This window comes from Heteronotia binoei, chromosome 1 (assembly GCF_032191835.1).
Source record: "Heteronotia binoei isolate CCM8104 ecotype False Entrance Well chromosome 1, APGP_CSIRO_Hbin_v1, whole genome shotgun sequence".
Lineage (NCBI taxonomy): Eukaryota > Metazoa > Chordata > Lepidosauria > Squamata > Gekkonidae > Heteronotia > Heteronotia binoei.
The window spans coordinates 282,387,705-282,407,661 of NC_083223.1; the positions used below are offsets into that span (position 1 = coordinate 282,387,705).

General features: G+C 51.6%; 1 protein-coding gene across 1 annotated transcript in view; it reads left to right on the forward strand.

The window, feature by feature from the left end:
* The window catches only part of CERS2 (ceramide synthase 2), a 93,440-nt gene that overhangs the window by 57,853 nt on the left and 15,630 nt on the right, over positions 1-19,957 (forward strand). The window contains exons 3-6 of the mRNA XM_060256434.1: positions 2,584-2,701; positions 2,840-2,958; positions 4,843-4,900; positions 5,037-5,087. Coding sequence (XP_060112417.1) covers positions 2,584-2,701; positions 2,840-2,958; positions 4,843-4,900; positions 5,037-5,087 — 346 coding nt within the window. The remainder of the gene's footprint in view (positions 1-2,583; positions 2,702-2,839; positions 2,959-4,842; positions 4,901-5,036; positions 5,088-19,957) is intronic.

The window sequence follows — 19,957 nt, forward strand, 5'->3', positions numbered from 1 at the left end:
TCCAGCAGGTGCAAGTGGAGGAGTGGGGAATCAAGCCCGGTTCTCCCAGATAAGAGAGCTGTGGCTGACCCAAGGCCATTCCAGAAGCTGCAAGTGGAGGAGGGGGAAATCCAACCCGGTTCTCCCAGGTAAGAGAGCTCTGGCTGACCCAAGGCCATTCCAGCAGCTGCAAGTGGAGGAGTGGGGTTCTCCCAGATAAGAGTCTGCACACTTCACCACGACACCAAACTGGCTCTTTGGGGGTCAGCAATTTTTTTCTCCAGGCTAGTTTGGCCCAGGGATCCTGGAGGGTTTTGCCATCTTCTGGGCACGGAGCAGGGACCACTGGGGATATATGTGTGGGGGTAGGGATTTGTGAATTTCCTGCATTGTGTAGGGGGTTGGACTATATGGTTTTGGCACCAGGGACCAGTTTTGTGGAAGTCAATTTTTCCATGGACCAGCGGGTGTGTGTGAGGGGGGGGGGCGGGCAATAGTTTATGGATGATACAATTGTTCACTTGGTGGTGGTGAAGTGTGCAGACTCTGATCTGGGAGAACCGGGTATGATTTCCCACTCCTCCATTTGCAGCTGCTGGAATGGCCTTGGGTCAGCCAGGGCTCTCTTATCTGAGAGAACCGGGTTGGATTCACCACTCCTCCATTTGCAGCTGCTGGAATGGCCTTGGGTCAGCCATAGCTCTCTTATCTGGGAGAACTGGGTTTGATTCCCCACTCCTCCACTTGCAGCTGCTGGAATGGCCTTGGGTCAGCCAGAGCTCTCTTATCTGAGAGAACCGGGTTTGATTCCCCACTCCTCCACTTGCAGCTGCTGGAATGGCCTTGGGTCAGCCAGAGCTCTCTTATCTGGGAGAACTGGGTTTGATTCCCCACTCCTCCACTTGCACCTGCTGGAATGGCCTTGGGTCAGCCAGAGCTCTCTTATCTGAGAGAACCGGGTTGGATTCACCACTCTTCCATTTGCAGCTGCTGGAATGGCCTTGGGTCAGCCATAGCTCTCTTATCTGGGAGAACCAGGTTTGATTCCCCACTCCTCGACTTGTACCTGCTGGAATGGCCTTGGGTCAGCCAGAGCTCTCTCATCTGGGAGAACCGGGTTTGATTCCCCACTCCTCCATTTGCAGCTGCTGGAAAGGCCTTGGGGTCAGCCATAGCTCTTGCAGGACTATCCTTGAAAGGGCAGCTGCTGGGAGAGCTCTCTCAGCCCCACCCACCTCTCAGGGTGGGCTGTTGTGGGGGAGGAAGAAAATGGAGATTGTGAGCCACTCTGAGATTTGGAGTGGAGGGCAGGATATAAATCCAATGTCGTTGTCTTATTGCTATTATTATCTCTACATTGTAATAGAGCCAGTTTGGTGTAGTGGTTAAGTGTGCGGACTCTTATCTGGGAGAACCGGGTTTGATTCCCCACTCCTCCACTTGCAGCAGCTGGAATGCCCTTGGGTCAGCCATAACTCTGGCAGGGGTTGTCCTTGAAAGGACAGCTGTTGTGAGAGCCCTCTCCAGCCCCACCCACCTCACAGGGTGTCTGTTTTGGGGGAGGAAGGGAAAGGAGATTGTGAGTCGTTCTGAGACTCTTCGGAGTGGAGGGCGGGATATAAATCCAGTATCTTCATCTACCTCACAGGGTGTCTGTCTGTTTTGGGGGAGGAAGGGAAAGGATATTGTGAGCCGCTCTGAGACTCTTGGGAGTGGAGGGCGGGATATAAATCCAATATCTTCATCTACCTCACAGGGTGTCTGTTGTGAGGGAGGAAGGGAAAGGAGATTGTGAGCCGCTCTGAGACTCTTCGGAGTGGAGGGCGGGATATAAATCCAATATCTTCATCTACCTCACAGGGTGTCTGTTGTGGGGGAGGAAGGGAAAGGAGATTGTGAGCCGCTCTGAGACTCTTTGGAGTGGAGGGCAGGATATAAATCCAATATCTTCATCTACCTCACAGGGTGTCTGTTGTGGGGGAGGAAGGGAAAGGAGATTGTGAGCCGCTCTGAGACTCTTTGGAGTGGAGGGCAGGATATAAATCCAATATCTTCATCTACCTCACAGGGTGTCTGTTGTGGGGGAGGAAGGGAAAGGAGATTGTGAGCCGCTCTGAGACTCTTCGGAGTGGAGGGCGGGATATAAATCCAATATCTTCATCTACCTCACAGGGTGTCTGTTGTGGGGGAGAAAGGGGAAGGAGATTGTGAGCTGCTCTGAGACTCTTCGGAGTGGAGGGCGGGATATAAATCTAATAACTTCATCTACCTCACAGGGTGTCTGTTGTGGGGGGGGGGAGGGAAAGAAGATTGTGAGCCCCTCTGAGTCTCTTCGAAGTGGAGGGCGGGATATAAATCCAATATCGTCTTTTTCTTCTAATATATAATGAAATAATTAAGCACGGTTGCTAACAGGCCACGGCCCAGTATTGGTCCACGGCCCGGGGGTTGTACACCCCTGGACTAAAGGACCCTGGAGGTCCCTTCTAACTCTAGGATTCTATGACCTTAGAGTTCCCTTCCAGCTCTATGTCTCTATCATTCCATGGTTCTAATGTTGTACACTGCTGTTTGGGTTAACGGGGTTTCTTCCTTGCCCTCCAGGTACGTGGCCACCCCTCTAGCTGCTCTCCTGAACGTCAAGGACAAAGTACAATTAAAAGCCACGCCAAATCCCGTCTTAGAGACCTTCTACTCCTCTTCTTCCAAACATCCCAAACAGGTAATGCGGCGCAGGCCTTTGCATCGTCTTTGCATTTGCTCCAGGTGGCTCGTAGGAAACGGTTTGCCTCTGTGTCCTCGGAGGTGAATCACCGCCCCCCTGGCGCTCCCTTCACCCACCTCTCCCATCTCTTGGCAGCCGGATATCGAGGCCCTTTCCAAGAAATGTGGCTGCACTGCACGGCAGGTGGAGAGGTGGTTTCGCCGGCGACGCAATCAGGACCGGCCCAGCTTGCTCAAGAAGTTCCGAGAAGCCAGGTAGATGAGAGCCGGAGGGGTGTGAAGGGTTCGGAATTCCCATGTGGCCCCGAACTCATGGCCAAATGGATCTTACGGGGTTGTTGCGTGGAGGGCGTGGATGCTGCCCGGTTCTTGGAGGGAAGGGCAGAGAAAAATGGGATTGGATAGAGAAAAGCTCTCTGGATAGATAGATTGGGTAGAGGGCCCCGTGGTGCAGAGTGTTAAAGCTGCAGTACTGCAGTCCTAAGCTCTGCTCACGACCTGAGTTCGATCCCGGCGGAAGCTGGGTTCAGGTAGCCGGCTCCAGGTTGACTCAGCCTTCCATCCTTCCGAGGTCGGTCAAATGACTGCCCAGCATGCTGGGGGTAGGGAAGCGTAGATGACTGGAGAAGGCCATGGCAAACCACCCTGTCAAAAGTCTGCCATGCAAATGTTGTGAAAGCAACTTCACCCGAGTCGAAAAACGACTGGTGCTTGCACAGGGGACCTTTCTTTTCCAAAAGAGCTGCGTGGCGCAGAGTGGTAAAGCTGCAGTACTGCAGTCCTAAGCTCTGCGCATGGCCTGAGTTCGATCCCCGGCTGAAGCTGGGTTTTCAGGTAGCTGACTCGAGGTTGTCTCAGCCTTCCATCCGTCTTAGGTTGGTCAAATGAGGACCCTGCTTGCTGGTGGTGGGGGGGAGTGTAGACGACTGGGGAAGGCAATGGCAAACCACCCCGTAAAAAGTCTGCCGTGAAAACGTTATGAAAGCAACGTCACCCGAGTTGAAAAACGACTGGTGCTTGCATAGGGTTTTACCTTTTACCTTTTTTAGAGAAAAGCAAGTGGTTAGGGAAACGTGGTCTCCTTCCCCAGCCCTTTAGACATCACTCCTTTACTCCCCTGACCCCAACAAAGTACAACAGCCGCTTTGGATGGAGGTTGGGGGATTTGTCTGACTCTAGGTTTATTTGTGGGATAGCAGCATCCCTCCTTAAGGGAAGAGCCCAGCCTGTGATCATTAACTTGACACCCACTTCTCACGAAAGATTGCAATTAAATCAAAAGAGTTTCCGACTCAACATTAGGAAGAACTTCCTGACCATTAGAGCACTGGAACAGGCTTCTTTGGGAGGTGGTTGGCGCTCCTTCCTTGGAGGTTTTTCAACAGAGGCTAGATGGCCATCTGACAGCAATGAAGATCCTGTGAATTTAGGGGGAGGTATTTGTGGGTTCCCTGCATTGTGCAGGGGGTTGGACTAGATGACCCTGGAGGTCTTTTCCAATTCTATGATTCTATGACAGTTAAGAGCGGTTCCTCAGTGGAACAGGCTTCCTCCTCGGGAGGTGGTGGGCTCTCCTTCCTTGGAGGTTTTTCAACAGAGGCTAGATGGCCATCTGACAGCAGTGACGCTCCCGTGAATTTAGGGGGAGGTGTTTGTGAGTTTTTGAGCAGACTTCGGAGGATGGTAGGAGGGCCTGACATGACTTTGTCCACGTGGTCGCAAAGAGTTGGACTCGACTGTGCGACTGAACGACAAATTTGTGAGTTTGCTGTATTGTACAGGGGGTTGGACTAGATGACCCTGGAGGTCCCTTCCAGCTCTGTGATTCTATGAAAACAGAAGGATGCTCCTCCCTGCAAAGAAACCCAATCCCCCACCCCGCATGGTGAAAGTTAGCTTATCAGGGGAGAGGTTCTGCTTGTGACATGCTAGGTTTCTTCTTGGAGGTGTGTGTGTTTTTAAAAGTATTTTATCATTGGAAAAAGGGAGGGTTTGGGGTGTCAAGCTGCAGTGAGGTTCACAAGCGGCCTGTTTCAGTTTCTAAATAGGTTTTTATAGTTGTATTTAAGACTTCCCTTCCCCTCCCCCCGCCATGTTTTCATCTGTTCAGGAAAAAATTCCCTCTTCTTCCTTTTTCAGTTGGAGATTCACATTTTACCTTCTTGCTTTCATTGCTGGCATGTCTGTGATTGCAGATGTAAGTACAATTATGTGTCGTTTTCCCCGTTTCACCCACCCCCAGTATGTCCCCTATTTGGAAATCCCTGCGTTACATCCTACAGTATCTCCCTAATTTGCTCTTGGCTTTTGTCTTTGCCCTTCTGCTCTTACAGAAACCCTGGTTTTATGACTTACGGACAGTTTGGGAAGGTTATCCCATTCAGGTAAGTCACTCGAGTATTCCAAAACGCAAACGCCACGGCAGAAATCCCCAAAGTGGTCCTGTTAGCAATATGCTAAGCCAGGGTGTTATGAGGGCTGGATCTGACATAAATGAGCACTTGTTGGGCTTAGCCTTGTCAGGCCGGGCCATGTGAGTACCTATTTAAGATCAGGTAGCAGAGATGAGTCCGTCCTAAGGGAAATCAACCCAGACTGTTCTCTGGAAGGTCAGATGCTGAAGCTCAAGCTCAAATCCTTCTGCCACCCAATGAGAAGGGAGCACCCCATCTGCTTCCTTCTCCCTCTCTCTTGCTTCCTTCTGCGCAAGAGCTTGCTTTGCCAGGCTTGCTCAATCGCACAGGAGCTGCAGAGCAAAGCCTCTGTTTTCTCCATTGGCTGAGGCTCTTCCCTTGAGGACCAAGGGGGAGGTAGAGCTTGCTTTGCTAGACTCTCTCAATCGCACAGCAGAGCGTCTCTTCCCTCTATTGGCTGAGGCTCCTCCCTCTCCCAGTCCCCTGGGGAAGGAAGGAAAGAGCCAGAGCTTCCTTTGCCCAGTTCCTTTCATCCCATGGGAGAGAGACACAGAAAGCACCATTAAGACCAACGAGGGCTGACGTTTTTAGCATGTTTTTAAATTTTTCTAAAAAACCCTTTAATTGTGTTTTCCTTTATAAAATTTCTATCTTTGCTACCTGCCATTCCATTTTATGACATGCATGGACCGGCCCGACAAGGTCTCTTTTATGTGAGATGCGTCCCTCATAGCATTGGGAAAAGTGCAGAAAAGGGCAACTAGAATGATTAAAGGTTTGGAACCCTTTCCCTAGGAAGAAAGGTTGAAACGCTTGGGGCTCTTTAGCTTGGAGAAACGTCGACTGCGGGGTGACATGATAGAGGTTGACAACATTACGCATGGGATGGAGAAAGCAGAGAAAGAAGTCCTTTCTCACAATACAAGAACTCGTGGGCATTCGATGAAATTGCTGAGCAGTCGGGTTAGAACGGATAAAAGGAAGTACTTCTTCACCCAGAGGGTGATTAACATGTGGAATTCACTGCCACAGGAGGTGGTGGCGGCTACAAGCATAGCAGGCTTCAAGAGGGGTTTGGATAAAAATATGGAGCAGAGGTCCATCAGTGGCTCTTAGCCACAGTGTGTGTGTGTGTGTGTGTATATGTGTATATACACACACATATTGGCCACTGTGTGACACGGAGTGCTGGACTGGATGGGCCATTGGCTTGATCCAACATGGCTTCTCTTATGTTCTTAAATGGATTTGACACCCTTGCCCTAGGTTGTCTAGCAGCCTAGGCAGGCCAAATCTCTGGTCCCCCCTCCCCCCCCTCACACTGATAACATCACCGAGTCACATGGGGGGGGGTGTCACGACTCTGGGGGGTCTTAGCAAGTGCAGCCACCACTCTGGGTTAAAGGTTCCCCTTGAGAAGGCCCAGAGTCCCCTCTCGAGCCCTATAGCTTAGGCCAAATAATAGGCGTGAGAAGAAGATGATATTGGATTTATATCCCGCCCTCCACTCTGAAGAGTCTCAGAGCGGCTCACAATCTCCTTTCCCTTCCTCCCCCACAACAGAGACCCTGTGAGGTAGATGAAGATATTGGATTTATATCCCGCCCTCCACTCCGAAGAGTCTCAGAGCGGCTCACAATCTCCTTTCCCTTCCTCCCCCACAACAGACACCCTGTGAGGTAGATGAAGATATTGGATTTATATCCCACCCTCCACTCCGAAGAGTCTCAGAGCGGCTCACAATCTCCTTTCCCTTCCTCCCCCACAACAGAGACCCTGTGAGGTAGATGAAGATATTGGATTTATATCCCGCCCTCCACTCCGAAGAGTCTCAGAGCGGCTCACAATCTCCTTTCCCTTCCTCCCCCACAACAGACACCCTGTGAGGTAGATGAAGATATTGGATTTATATCCCACCCTCCACTCCGAAGAGTCTCAGAGCGGCTCACAATCTCCTTTCCCTTCCTCCCCCACAACAGACACCCTGTGAGGTAGATGAAGATATTGGATTTATATCCCGCCCTCCACTCCGAAGAGTCTCAGAGCGGCTCACAATCTCCTTTCCCTTCCTCCCCCACAACAGACACCCTGTGAGGTAGATGAAGATATTGGATTTATATCCCACCCTCCACTCCGAAGAGTCTCAGAGCGGCTCACAATCTCCTTTCCCTTCCTCCCCCACAACAGACACCCTGTGAGGTAGATGAAGATATTGGATTTATATCCCGCCCTCCACTCCGAAGAGTCTCAGAGCGGCTCACAATCTCCTTTCCCTTCCTCCCCCACAACAGACACCCTGTGAGGTAGATGAAGATATTGGATTTATATCCCACCTTCCACTCCGAAGAGACTCAGAGCGGCTCACAATCTCCTTTCCCTTCCTCCCACACAACAGACACCCTGTGAGGTAGATGAAGATATTGGATTTATATCCCGCCCTCCACTCCAAAGAGTCTCAGAGCGGCTCACTATCTCCTTTCCCTTCCTCCCCCACAACAGACACCCTGTGAGGTAGATGAAGATATTGGATTTATATCCCGCCCTCCACTCCGAAGAGTCTCAGAGCGGCTCACAGTCTCCTTTCCCTTCCTCCCCCACAACAGACACCCTGTGAGGTAGATGAAGATATTGGATTTATATCCCGCCCTCCACAACGAAGAGTCTCAGAGCGGCTCACAATCTCCTTTCCCTTCCTCCCCCACAACAGAGACCCTGTGAGGTAGATGAAGATATTGGATTTATATCCCGCCCTCCACTCCGAAGAGTCTCAGAGCGGCTCACAATCTCCTTTCCCTTCCTCCCCCACAACAGACACCCTGTGAGGTAGATGAAGATATTGGATTTATATCCCGCCCTCCACTCCGAAGAGTCTCAGAGCGGCTCACAGTCTCCTTTCCCTTCCTCCCCCACAACAAACACCCTGTGAGGTAGATGAAGATATTGGATTTATATCCCGCCCTCCACAACGAAGAGTCTCAGAGCGGCTCACAATCTCCTTTCCCTTCCTCCCCCACAACAGAGACCCTGTGAGGTAGATGAAGATATTGGATTTATATCCCGCCCTCCACTCCGAAGAGTCTCAGAGCGGCTCACAATCTCCTTTCCCTTCCTCCCCCACAACAGACACCCTGTGAGGTAGATGAAGATATTGGATTTATATCCCGCCCTCCACTCCGAAGAGTCTCAGAGCGGCTCACAATCTCCTTTCCCTTCCTCCCCCACAACAGACACCCTGTGAGGTAGATGAAGATATTGGATTTATATCCCGCCCTCCACTCCGAAGAGTCTCAGAGCGGCTCACAATCTCCTTTCCCTTCCTCCCCCACAACAGACACCCTGTGAGGTAGATGAAGATATTGGATTTATATCCCGCCCTCCACTCCGAAGAGTCTCAGAGCGGCTCACAATCTCCTTTCCCTTCCTCCCCCACAACAGACACCCTGTGAGGTAGATGAAGATATTGGATTTATATCCCGCCCTCCACTCCGAAGAGTCTCAGAGCGGCTCACAATCTCCTTTCCCTTCCTCCCCCACAACAGACACCCTGTGAGGTAGATGAAGATATTGGATTCATATCCCGCCCTCCACTCCGAAGAGTCTCAGAGCGGCTCACAATCCCCTTTCCCTTCCTTCCCCACAACAGACGCCCTGTGAGGTAGATGAAGATATTGGATTTATATCCCGCCCTCCACTCTGAAGAGTCTCAGAGCGGCTCACAATCTCCTTTCCCTTCCTCCCCCACAACAGACACCCTGTGAGGTAGATGAAGATATTGGATTTATATCCCGCCCTCCACTCCGAAGAGTCTCAGAGCGGCTCACAATCTCCTTTCCCTTCCTCCCCCACAACAGACACCCTGTGAGGTAGATGAAGATATTGGATTTATATCCCGCCCTCCACAACGAAGAGTCTCAGAGCGGCTCACAATCTCCTTTCCCTTCCTCCCCCACAACAGAGACCCTGTGAGGTAGATGAAGATATTGGATTTGTATCCCGCCCTCCACTCCGAAGAGTCTCAGAGCGGCTCACAATCTCCTTTCCCTTCCTCCCCCACAACAGACACCCTGTGAGGTAGATGAAGATATTGGATTTATATCCCGCCCTCCACTCCGAAGAGTCTCAGAGCGGCTCACAATCTCCTTTCCCTTCCTCCCCCACAACAGACACCCTGTGAGGTAGATGAAGATATTGGATTTATATCCCACCTTCCACTCCGAAGAGACTCAGAGCGGCTCACAATCTCCTTTCCCTTCCTCCCCCACAACAGACACCCTGTGAGGTAGATGAAGATATTGGATTTATATCCCGCCCTCCACTCCAAAGAGTCTCAGAGCGGCTCACAATCTCCTTTCCCTTCCTCCCCCACAACAGACACCCTGTGAGGTAGATGAAGATATTGGATTTATATCCCGCCCTCCACTCCGAAGAGTCTCAGAGCGGCTCACAGTCTCCTTTCCCTTCCTCCCCCACAACAGACACCCTGTGAGGTAGATGAAGATATTGGATTTATATCCCGCCCTCCACAACGAAGAGTCTCAGAGCGGCTCACAATCTCCTTTCCCTTCCTCCCCCACAACAGAGACCCTGTGAGGTAGATGAAGATATTGGATTTATATCCCGCCCCTCCACTCCGAAGAGTCTCAGAGCGGCTCACAATCTCCTTTCCTTCCTCCCCCACAACAGACACCCTGTGAGGTAGATGAAGATATTGGATTTATATCCCGCCCTCCACTCCGAAGAGTCTCAGAGCGGCTCACAGTCTCCTTTCCCTTCCTCCCCCACAACAGACACCCTGTGATGTAGATGAAGATATTGGATTTATATCCCGCCCTCCACAACGAAGAGTCTCAGAGCGGCTCACAATCTCCTTTCCCTTCCTCCCCCACAACAGAGACCCTGTGAGGTAGATGAAGATATTGGATTTATATCCCGCCCTCCACTCCGAAGAGTCTCAGAGCGGCTCACAATCTCCTTTCCCTTCCTCCCCCACAACAGACACCCTGTGAGGTAGATGAAGATATTGGATTTATATCCCGCCCTCCACTCCGAAGAGTCTCAGAGCGGCTCACAATCTCCTTTCCCTTCCTCCCCCACAACAGACACCCTGTGAGGTAGATGAAGATATTGGATTTATATCCCGCCCTCCACTCCGAAGAGGTCTCAGAGCGGCTCACAATCTCCTTTCCCTTCCTCCCCCCACAACAGACACCCTGTGAGGTAGATGAAGATATTGGATTTATATCCCGCCCTCCACTCCGAAGAGTCTCAGAGCGGCTCACAATCTCCTTTCCCTTCCTCCCCCACAACAGACACCCTGTGAGGTAGATGAAGATATTGGATTTATATCCCGCCCCTCCACTCCGAAGAGTCTCAGAGCGGCTCACAATCTACTTTCCCTTCCTCCCCCACAACAGACACCCTGTGAGGTAGATGAAGATATTGGATTTATATCCCGCCCTCCACTCCGAAGAGTCTCAGAGCGGCTCACAATCTCCTTTCCCTTCCTCCCCCACAACAGACACCCTGTGAGGTAGATGAAGATATTGGATTCATATCCCGCCCTCCACTCCGAAGAGTCTCAGAGCGGCTCACAATCCCCTTTCCCTTCCTTCCCCACAACAGACGCCCTGTGAGGTAGATGAAGATATTGGATTTATATCCCGCCCTCCACTCCGAAGAGTCTCAGAGCGGCTCACAATCTCCTTTCCTTCCTCCCCCACAACAGACACCCTGTGAGGTAGATGAAGATATTGGATTTATATCCCGCCCTCCACTCCGAAGAGTCTCAGAGCGGCTCACAATCTCCTTTCCCTTCCTCCCCCACAACAGACACCCTGTGAGGTAGATGAAGATATTGGATTTATATCCCGCCCTCCACAACGAAGAGTCTCAGAGCGGCTCACAATCTCCTTTCCCTTCCTCCCCCACAACAGAGACCCTGTGAGGTAGATGAAGATATTGGATTTGTATCCCGCCCTCCACTCCGAAGAGTCTCAGAGCGGCTCACAATCTCCTTTCCCTTCCTCCCCCACAACAGACACCCTGTGAGGTAGATGAAGATATTGGATTTATATCCCGCCCTCCACTCCGAAGAGTCTCAGAGCGGCTCACAATCTCCTTTCCCTTCCTCCCCCACAACAGACACCCTGTGAGGTAGATGAAGATATTGGATTTATATCCCGCCCTCCACTCCGAAGAGTCTCAGAGCGGCTCACAATCTACTTTCCCTTCCCCCCACAACAGACACCCTGTGAGGTAGATGAAGATATTGGATTATATCCCGCCCTCCACTCCGAAGAGTCTCAGAGCGGCTCACAATCTCCTTTCCCTTCCTCCCCCACAACAGACACCCTGTGAGGTAGATGAAGATATTGGATTCATATCCCGCCCTCCACTCCGAAGAGTCTCAGAGCGGCTCACAATCCCCTTTCCCTTCCTTCCCCACAACAGACGCCTGTGAGGTAGATGAAGATATTGGATTTATATCCCGCCCTCCACTCCGAAGAGTCTCAGAGCGGCTCACAATCTCCTTTCCCTTCCTCCCCCACAACAGACACCCTGTGAGGTAGATGAAGATATTGGATTTATATCCGCCCTCCACTCCGAAGAGTCTCAGAGCGGCTCACAATCTCCTTTCCCTTCCTCCCCCACAACAGACACCCTGTGAGGTAGATGAAGATATTGGATTTATATCCCGCCTCCACAACGAAGAGTCTCAGAGCGCTCACAATCTCCTTTCCCTTCCTCCCCCACAACAGAGACCCTGTGAGGTAGATGAAGATATTGGATTTGTATCCCGCCCTCCACTCCGAAGAGTCTCAGAGCGGCTCACAATCTCCTTTCCCTTCCTCCCCCACAACAGACACCTCCCTGTGAGGTAGATGAAGATATTGGATTTATATCCCGCCCTCCACTACGAAGAGTCTCAGAGCGGCTCACAATCTCCTTTCCCTTCCTCCCCCACAACAGACACCCTGTGAGGTAGATGAAGATATTGGATTTATATCCCGCCCTCCACTCCGAAGAGTCTCAGAGCGGCTCACAATCTCCTTTCCCTTCCTCCCCCACAACAGACACCCTGTGAGGTAGATGAAGATATTGGATTCATATCCCGCCCTCCACTACGAAGAGTCTCAGAGCGGCTCACAATCCCCTTTCCCTTCCTTCCCCACAACAGACGCCCTGTGAGGTAGATGAAGATATTGGATTTATATCCCGCCCTCCACCAACGAAGAGTCTCAGAGCGGCTCACAATCTCCTTTCCCTTCCTCCCCCACAACAGAGACCCTGTGAGGTAGATGAAGATATTGGATTTATATCCCGCCCTCCACTCCGAAGAGTCTCAGAGCGGCTCACAATCTCCTTTCCCTTCCTCCCCCACAACAGACACCCTGTGAGGTAGATGAAGATATTGGATTTATATCCCGCCCTCCACAACGAAGAGTCTCAGAGCGGCTCACAATCTCCTTTCCCTTCCTCCCCCACAACAGAGACCCTGTGAGGTAGATGAAGATATTGGATTATATCCCGCCCTCCACTCCGAAGAGTCTCAGAGCGGCTCACAATCTCCTTTCCCTTCCTCCCCACAACAGACACCCTGTGAGGTAGATGAAGATATTGGATTTATATCCCGCCCTCCACTCCGAAGAGTCTCAGAGCGGCTCACAGTCTCCTTTCCCTTCCTCCCCCACAACAGACACCCTCTGAGGTAGATGAAGATATTGGATTTATATCCCGCCCTCCACTCCGAAGAGTCTCAGAGCGGCTCACAGTCTCCTTTCCCTTCCTCCCCCACAACAGACACCCTGTGAGGTAGATGAAGATATTGGATTATATACCGCCCTCCACTCCGAAGAGTCTCAGAGCGGCTCACAATCTCCTTTCCCTTCTTCCTCCCCCACAACAGACACCCTGTGAGGTAGATGAAGATATTGGATTTATATCCCGCCCTCCACTCCGAAGAGTCTCAGAGCGGCTCACAATCTCCTTTCCCTTCCTCCCCCACAACAGACACCCTGTGAGGTAGATGAAGATATTGGATTTATATCCCGCCCTCCACTCCGAAGAGTCTCAGAGCGGCTCACAATCTCCTTTCCCTTCCTCCCCCACAACAGACACCCTGTGAGGTAGATGAAGATATTGGATTTATATCCCGCCCTCCACTCCGAAGAGTCTCAGAGCGGCTCACAATCTCCTTTCCCTTCCTCCCCCACAACAGACACCCTGTGAGGTAGATGAAGATATTGGATTTATATCCCGCCCTCCACTCCGAAGAGTCTCAGAGCGGCTCACAATCTCATTTCCCTTCCTCCCCCACAACAGACACCCTGTGAGGTAGATGAAGATATTGGATTCATATCCCGCCCTCCACTCCGAAGAGTCTCAGAGCGGCTCACAATCCCCTTTCCCTTCCTTCCCCACAACAGACGCCCTGTGAGGTAGATGAAGATATTGGATTTATATCCCGCCCTCCACTCCGAAGAGTCTCAGAGCGGCTCACAATCTCCTTTCCCTTCCTCCCCCACAACAGACACCCTGTGAGGTAGATGAAGATATTGGATTTATATCCCGCCCTCCACTCCGAAGAGTCTCAGAGCGGCTCACAATCTCCTTTCCCTTCCTCCCCCACAACAGACACCCTGTGAGGTAGATGAAGATATTGGATTTATATCCCGCCCTCCACTCCGAAGAGTCTCAGAGCGGCTCACAATCTCCTTTCCCTTCCTCCCCCACAACAGACACCCTGTGAGGTAGATGAAGATATTGGATTTATATCCCGCCCTCCACTCCGAAGAGTCTCAGAGCGGCTCACAATCTCCTTTCCCTTCCTCCCCCACAACAGACACCCTGTGAGGTAGATGAAGATATTGGATTTATATCCCGCCCTCCACTCCGAAGAGTCTCAGAGCGGCTCACAATCTCCTTTCCCTTCCTCCCCCACAACAGACACCCTGTGAGGTAGATGAAGATATTGGATTTATATCCCGCCCTCCACTCCGAAGAGTCTCAGAGCGGCTCACAATCTCATTTCCCTTCCTCCCCCACAACAGACACCCTGTGAGGTAGATGAAGATATTGGATTCATATCCCGCCCTCCACTCCGAAGAGTCTCAGAGCGGCTCACAATCCCCTTTCCCTTCCTTCCCCACAACAGACGCCCTGTGAGGTAGATGAAGATATTGGATTTATATCCCGCCCTCCACTCCGAAGAGTCTCAGAGCGGCTCACAATCTCCTTTCCCTTCCTCCCCCACAACAGACACCCTGTGAGGTAGATGAAGATATTGGATTTATATCCCGCCCTCCACTCCGAAGAGTCTCAGAGCGGCTCACAATCTCCTTTCCCTTCCTCCCCCACAACAGACACCCTGTGAGGTAGATGAAGATATTGGATTTATATCCCGCCCTCCACTCCGAAGAGTCTCAGAGCGGCTCACAATCTCCTTTCCCTTCCTCCCCCACAACAGACACCCTGTGAGGTAGATGAAGATATTGGATTTATATCCCGCACTCCACTCCGAAGAGTCTCAGAGCGGCTCACAATCTCCTTTCCCTTCCTCCCCCACAACAGACACCCTGTGAGGTAGATGAAGATATTGGATTTATATCCCGCACTCCACTCCGAAGAGTCTCAGAGCGGCTCACAATCTCCTTTCCCTTCCTCCCCCACAACAGACACCCTGTGAGGTAGATGAAGATATTGGATTTATATCCCGCCCTCCACTCCGAAGAGTCTCAGAGCGGCTCACAGTCTCCTTTCCCTTCCTCCCCCACAACAGACACCCTGTGAGGTAGATGAAGATATTGGATTTATATCCCGCCCTCCACAACGAAGAGTCTCAGAGCGGCTCACAATCTCCTTTCCCTTCCTCCCCCACAACAGAGACCCTGTGAGGTAGATGAAGATATTGGATTTATATCCCGCCCTCCACTCCGAAGAGTCTCAGAGCGGCTCACAATCTCCTTTCCCTTCCTCCCCCACAACAGACACCCTGTGAGGTAGATGAAGATATTGGATTTATATCCCGCCCTCCACTCCGAAGAGTCTCAGAGCGGCTCACAGTCTCCTTTCCCTTCCTCCCCCACAACAGACACCCTGTGAGGTAGATGAAGATATTGGATTTATATCCCGCCCTCCACAACGAAGAGTCTCAGAGCGGCTCACAATCTCCTTTCCCTTCCTCCCCCACAACAGAGACCCTGTGAGGTAGATGAAGATATTGGATTTATATCCCGCCCTCCACTCCGAAGAGTCTCAGAGCGGCTCACAATCTCCTTTCCCTTCCTCCCCCACAACAGACACCCTGTGAGGTAGATGAAGATATTGGATTTATATCCCGCCCTCCACTCCGAAGAGTCTCAGAGCGGCTCACAATCTCCTTTCCCTTCCTCCCCCACAACAGACACCCTGTGAGGTAGATGAAGATATTGGATTTATATCCCGCCCTCCACTCCGAAGAGTCTCAGAGCGGCTCACAATCTCCTTTCCCTTCCTCCCCCACAACAGACACCCTGTGAGGTAGATGAAGATATTGGATTTATATCCCGCCCTCCACTCCGAAGAGTCTCAGAGCGGCTCACAATCTCCTTTCCCTTCCTCCCCCACAACAGACACCCTGTGAGGTAGATGAAGATATTGGATTTATATCCCGCCCTCCACTCCGAAGAGTCTCAGAGCGGCTCACAATCTCCTTTCCCTTCCTCCCCCACAACAGACACCCTGTGAGGTAGATGAAGATATTGGATTTATATCCCGCCCTCCACTCCGAAGAGTCTCAGAGCGGCTCACAATCTCCTTTCCCTTCCTCCCCCACAACAGACACCCTGTGAGGTAGATGAAGATATTGGATTCATATCCCGCCCTCCACTCCGAAGAGTCTCAGAGCGGCTCACAATCCCCTTTCCCTTCCTTCCCCACAACAGACGCCCTGTGAGGTAGATGAAGATATTGGATTTATATCCCGCCCTCCACTCCGAAGAGTCTCAGAGCGGCTCACAATCTCCTTTCCCTTCCTCCCCCACAACAGACACCCTGTGAGGTAGATGAAGATATTGGATTTATATCCCGCCCTCCACTCCGAAGAGTCTCAGAGCGGCTCACAATCTCCTTTCCCTTCCTCCCCCACAACAGACACCCTGTGAGGTAGATGAAGATATTGGATTTATATCCCGCCCTCCACAACGAAGAGTCTCAGAGCGGCTCACAATCTCCTTTCCCTTCCTCCCCCACAACAGAGACCCTGTGAGGTAGATGAAGATATTGGATTTGTATCCCGCCCTCCACTCCGAAGAGTCTCAGAGCGGCTCACAATCTCCTTTCCCTTCCTCCCCCACAACAGACACCCTGTGAGGTAGATGAAGATATTGGATTTATATCCCGCCCTCCACTCCGAAGAGTCTCAGAGCGGCTCACTATCTCCTTTCCCTTCCTCCCCCACAACAGACACCCTGTGAGGTAGATGAAGATATTGGATTTATATCCCGCCCTCCACTCCGAAGAGTCTCAGAGCGGCTCACAATCTCCTTTCCCTTCCTCCCCCACAACAGACACCCTGTGAGGTAGATGAAGATATTGGATTCATATCCCGCCCTCCACTCCGAAGAGTCTCAGAGCGGCTCACAATCCCCTTTCCCTTCCTTCCCCACAACAGACGCCCTGTGAGGTAGATGAAGATATTGGATTTATATCCCGCCCTCCACAACGAAGAGTCTCAGAGCGGCTCACAATCTCCTTTCCCTTCCTCCCCCACAACAGAGACCCTGTGAGGTAGATGAAGATATTGGATTTATATCCCGCCCTCCACTCCGAAGAGTCTCAGAGCGGCTCACAATCTCCTTTCCCTTCCTCCCCCACAACAGACACCCTGTGAGGTAGATGAAGATATTGGATTTATATCCCGCCCTCCACTCCGAAGAGTCTCAGAGCGGCTCACAGTCTCCTTTCCCTTCCTCCCCCACAACAGACACCCTGTGAGGTAGATGAAGATATTGGATTTATATCCCGCCCTCCACAACGAAGAGTCTCAGAGCGGCTCACAATCTCCTTTCCCTTCCTCCCCCACAACAGAGACCCTGTGAGGTAGATGAAGATATTGGATTTATATCCCGCCCTCCACTCCGAAGAGTCTCAGAGCGGCTCACAATCTCCTTTCCCTTCCTCCCCCACAACAGACACCCTGTGAGGTAGATGAAGATATTGGATTTATATCCCGCCCTCCACTCCGAAGAGTCTCAGAGCGGCTCACAGTCTCCTTTCCCTTCCTCCCCCACAACAGACAACCTGTGAGGTAGATGAAGATATTGGATTTATATCCCGCCCTCCACTCCGAAGAGTCTCAGAGCGGCTCACAGTCTCCTTTCCCTTCCTCCCCCACAACAGACACCCTGTGAGGTAGATGAAGATATTGGATTCATATCCCGCCCTCCACTCCGAAGAGTCTCAGAGCGGCTCACAATCCCCTTTCCCTTCCTTCCCCACAACAGACGCCCTGTGAGGTAGATGAAGATATTGGATTTATATCCCGCCCTCCACAACGAAGAGTCTCAGAGCGGCTCACAATCTCCTTTCCCTTCCTCCCCCACAACAGAGACCCTGTGAGGTAGATGAAGATATTGGATTTATATCCCGCCCTCCACTCCGAAGAGTCTCAGAGCGGCTCACAATCTCCTTTCCCTTCCTCCCCCACAACAGACACCCTGTGAGGTAGATGAAGATATTGGATTTATATCCCGCCCTCCACTCCGAAGAGTCTCAGAGCGGCTCACAGTCTCCTTTCCCTTCCTCCCCCACAACAGACACCCTGTGAGGTAGATGAAGATATTGGATTTATATCCCGCCCTCCACAACGAAGAGTCTCAGAGCGGCTCACAATCTCCTTTCCCTTCCTCCCCCACAACAGAGACCCTGTGAGGTAGATGAAGATATTGGATTTATATCCCGCCCTCCACTCCGAAGAGTCTCAGAGCGGCTCACAATCTCCTTTCCCTTCCTCCCCCACAACAGACACCCTGTGAGGTAGATGAAGATATTGGATTTATATCCCGCCCTCCACTCCGAAGAGTCTCAGAGCGGCTCACAGTCTCCTTTCCCTTCCTCCCCCACAACAGACAACCTGTGAGGTAGATGAAGATATTGGATTTATATCCCGCCCTCCACTCCGAAGAGTCTCAGAGCGGCTCACAGTCTCCTTTCCCTTCCTCCCCCACAACAGACACCCTGTGAGGTAGATGAAGATATTGGATTTATATCCCGCCCTCCACTCCGAAGAGTCTCAGAGCGGCTCACAATCTCCTTTCCCTTCCTCCCCCACAACAGACACCCTGTGAGGTAGATGAAGATATTGGATTTATATCCCGCCCTCCACTCCGAAGAGTCTCAGAGCGGCTCACAATCTCCTTTCCCTTCCTCCCCCACAACAGACACCCTGTGAGGTAGATGAAGATATTGGATTTATATCCCGCCCTCCACTCCGAAGAGTCTCAGAGCGGCTCACAATCTCCTTTCCCTTCCTCCCCCACAACAGACACCCTGTGAGGTAGATGAAGATATTGGATTTATATCCCGCCCTCCACTCCGAAGAGTCTCAGAGCGGCTCACAATCTCCTTTCCCTTCCTCCCCCACAACAGACACCCTGTGAGGTAGATGAAGATATTGGATTTATATCCCGCCCTCCACTCCGAAGAGTCTCAGAGCGGCTCACAATCTCATTTCCCTTCCTCCCCCACAACAGACACCCTGTGAGGTAGATGAAGATATTGGATTCATATCCCGCCCTCCACTCCGAAGAGTCTCAGAGCGGCTCACAATCCCCTTTCCCTTCCTTCCCCACAACAGACGCCCTGTGAGGTAGATGAAGATATTGGATTTATATCCCGCCCTCCACTCCGAAGAGTCTCAGAGCGGCTCACAATCTCCTTTCCCTTCCTCCCCCACAACAGACACCCTGTGAGGTAGATGAAGATATTGGATTTATATCCCGCCCTCCACTCCGAAGAGTCTCAGAGCGGCTCACAATCTCCTTTCCCTTCCTCCCCCACAACAGACACCCTGTGAGGTAGATGAAGATATTGGATTTATATCCCGCCCTCCACTCCGAAGAGTCTCAGAGCGGCTCACAATCTCCTTTCCCTTCCTCCCCCACAACAGACACCCTGTGAGGTAGATGAAGATATTGGATTTATATCCCGCCCTCCACTCCGAAGAGTCTCAGAGCGGCTCACAATCTCCTTTCCCTTCCTCCCCCACAACAGACACCCTGTGAGGTAGATGAAGATATTGGATTTATATCCCGCACTCCACTCCGAAGAGTCTCAGAGCGGCTCACAATCTCCTTTCCCTTCCTCCCCCACAACAGACACCCTGTGAGGTAGATGAAGATATTGGATTCATATCCCGCCCTCCACTCCGAAGAGTCTCAGAGCGGCTCACAATCCCCTTTCCCTTCCTTCCCCACAACAGACGCCCTGTGAGGTAGATGAAGATATTGGATTTATATCCCGCCCTCCACTCCGAAGAGTCTCAGAGCGGCTCACAATCTCCTTCCCCTTCCTCCCCCACAACAGACACCCTGTGAGGTAGATGAAGATATTGGATTTATATCCCGCCCTCCACTCCGAAGAGTCTCAGAGCGGCTCACAATCTCCTTTCCCTTCCTCCCCCACAACAGACACCCTGTGAGGTAGATGAAGATATTGGATTTATATCCCGCCCTCCACTCCGAAGAGTCTCAGAGCGGCTCACAATCTCCTTTCCCTTCCTCCCCCACAACAGACACCCTGTGAGGTAGATGAAGATATTGGATTTATATCCCGCCCTCCACTCCGAAGAGTCTCAGAGCAGC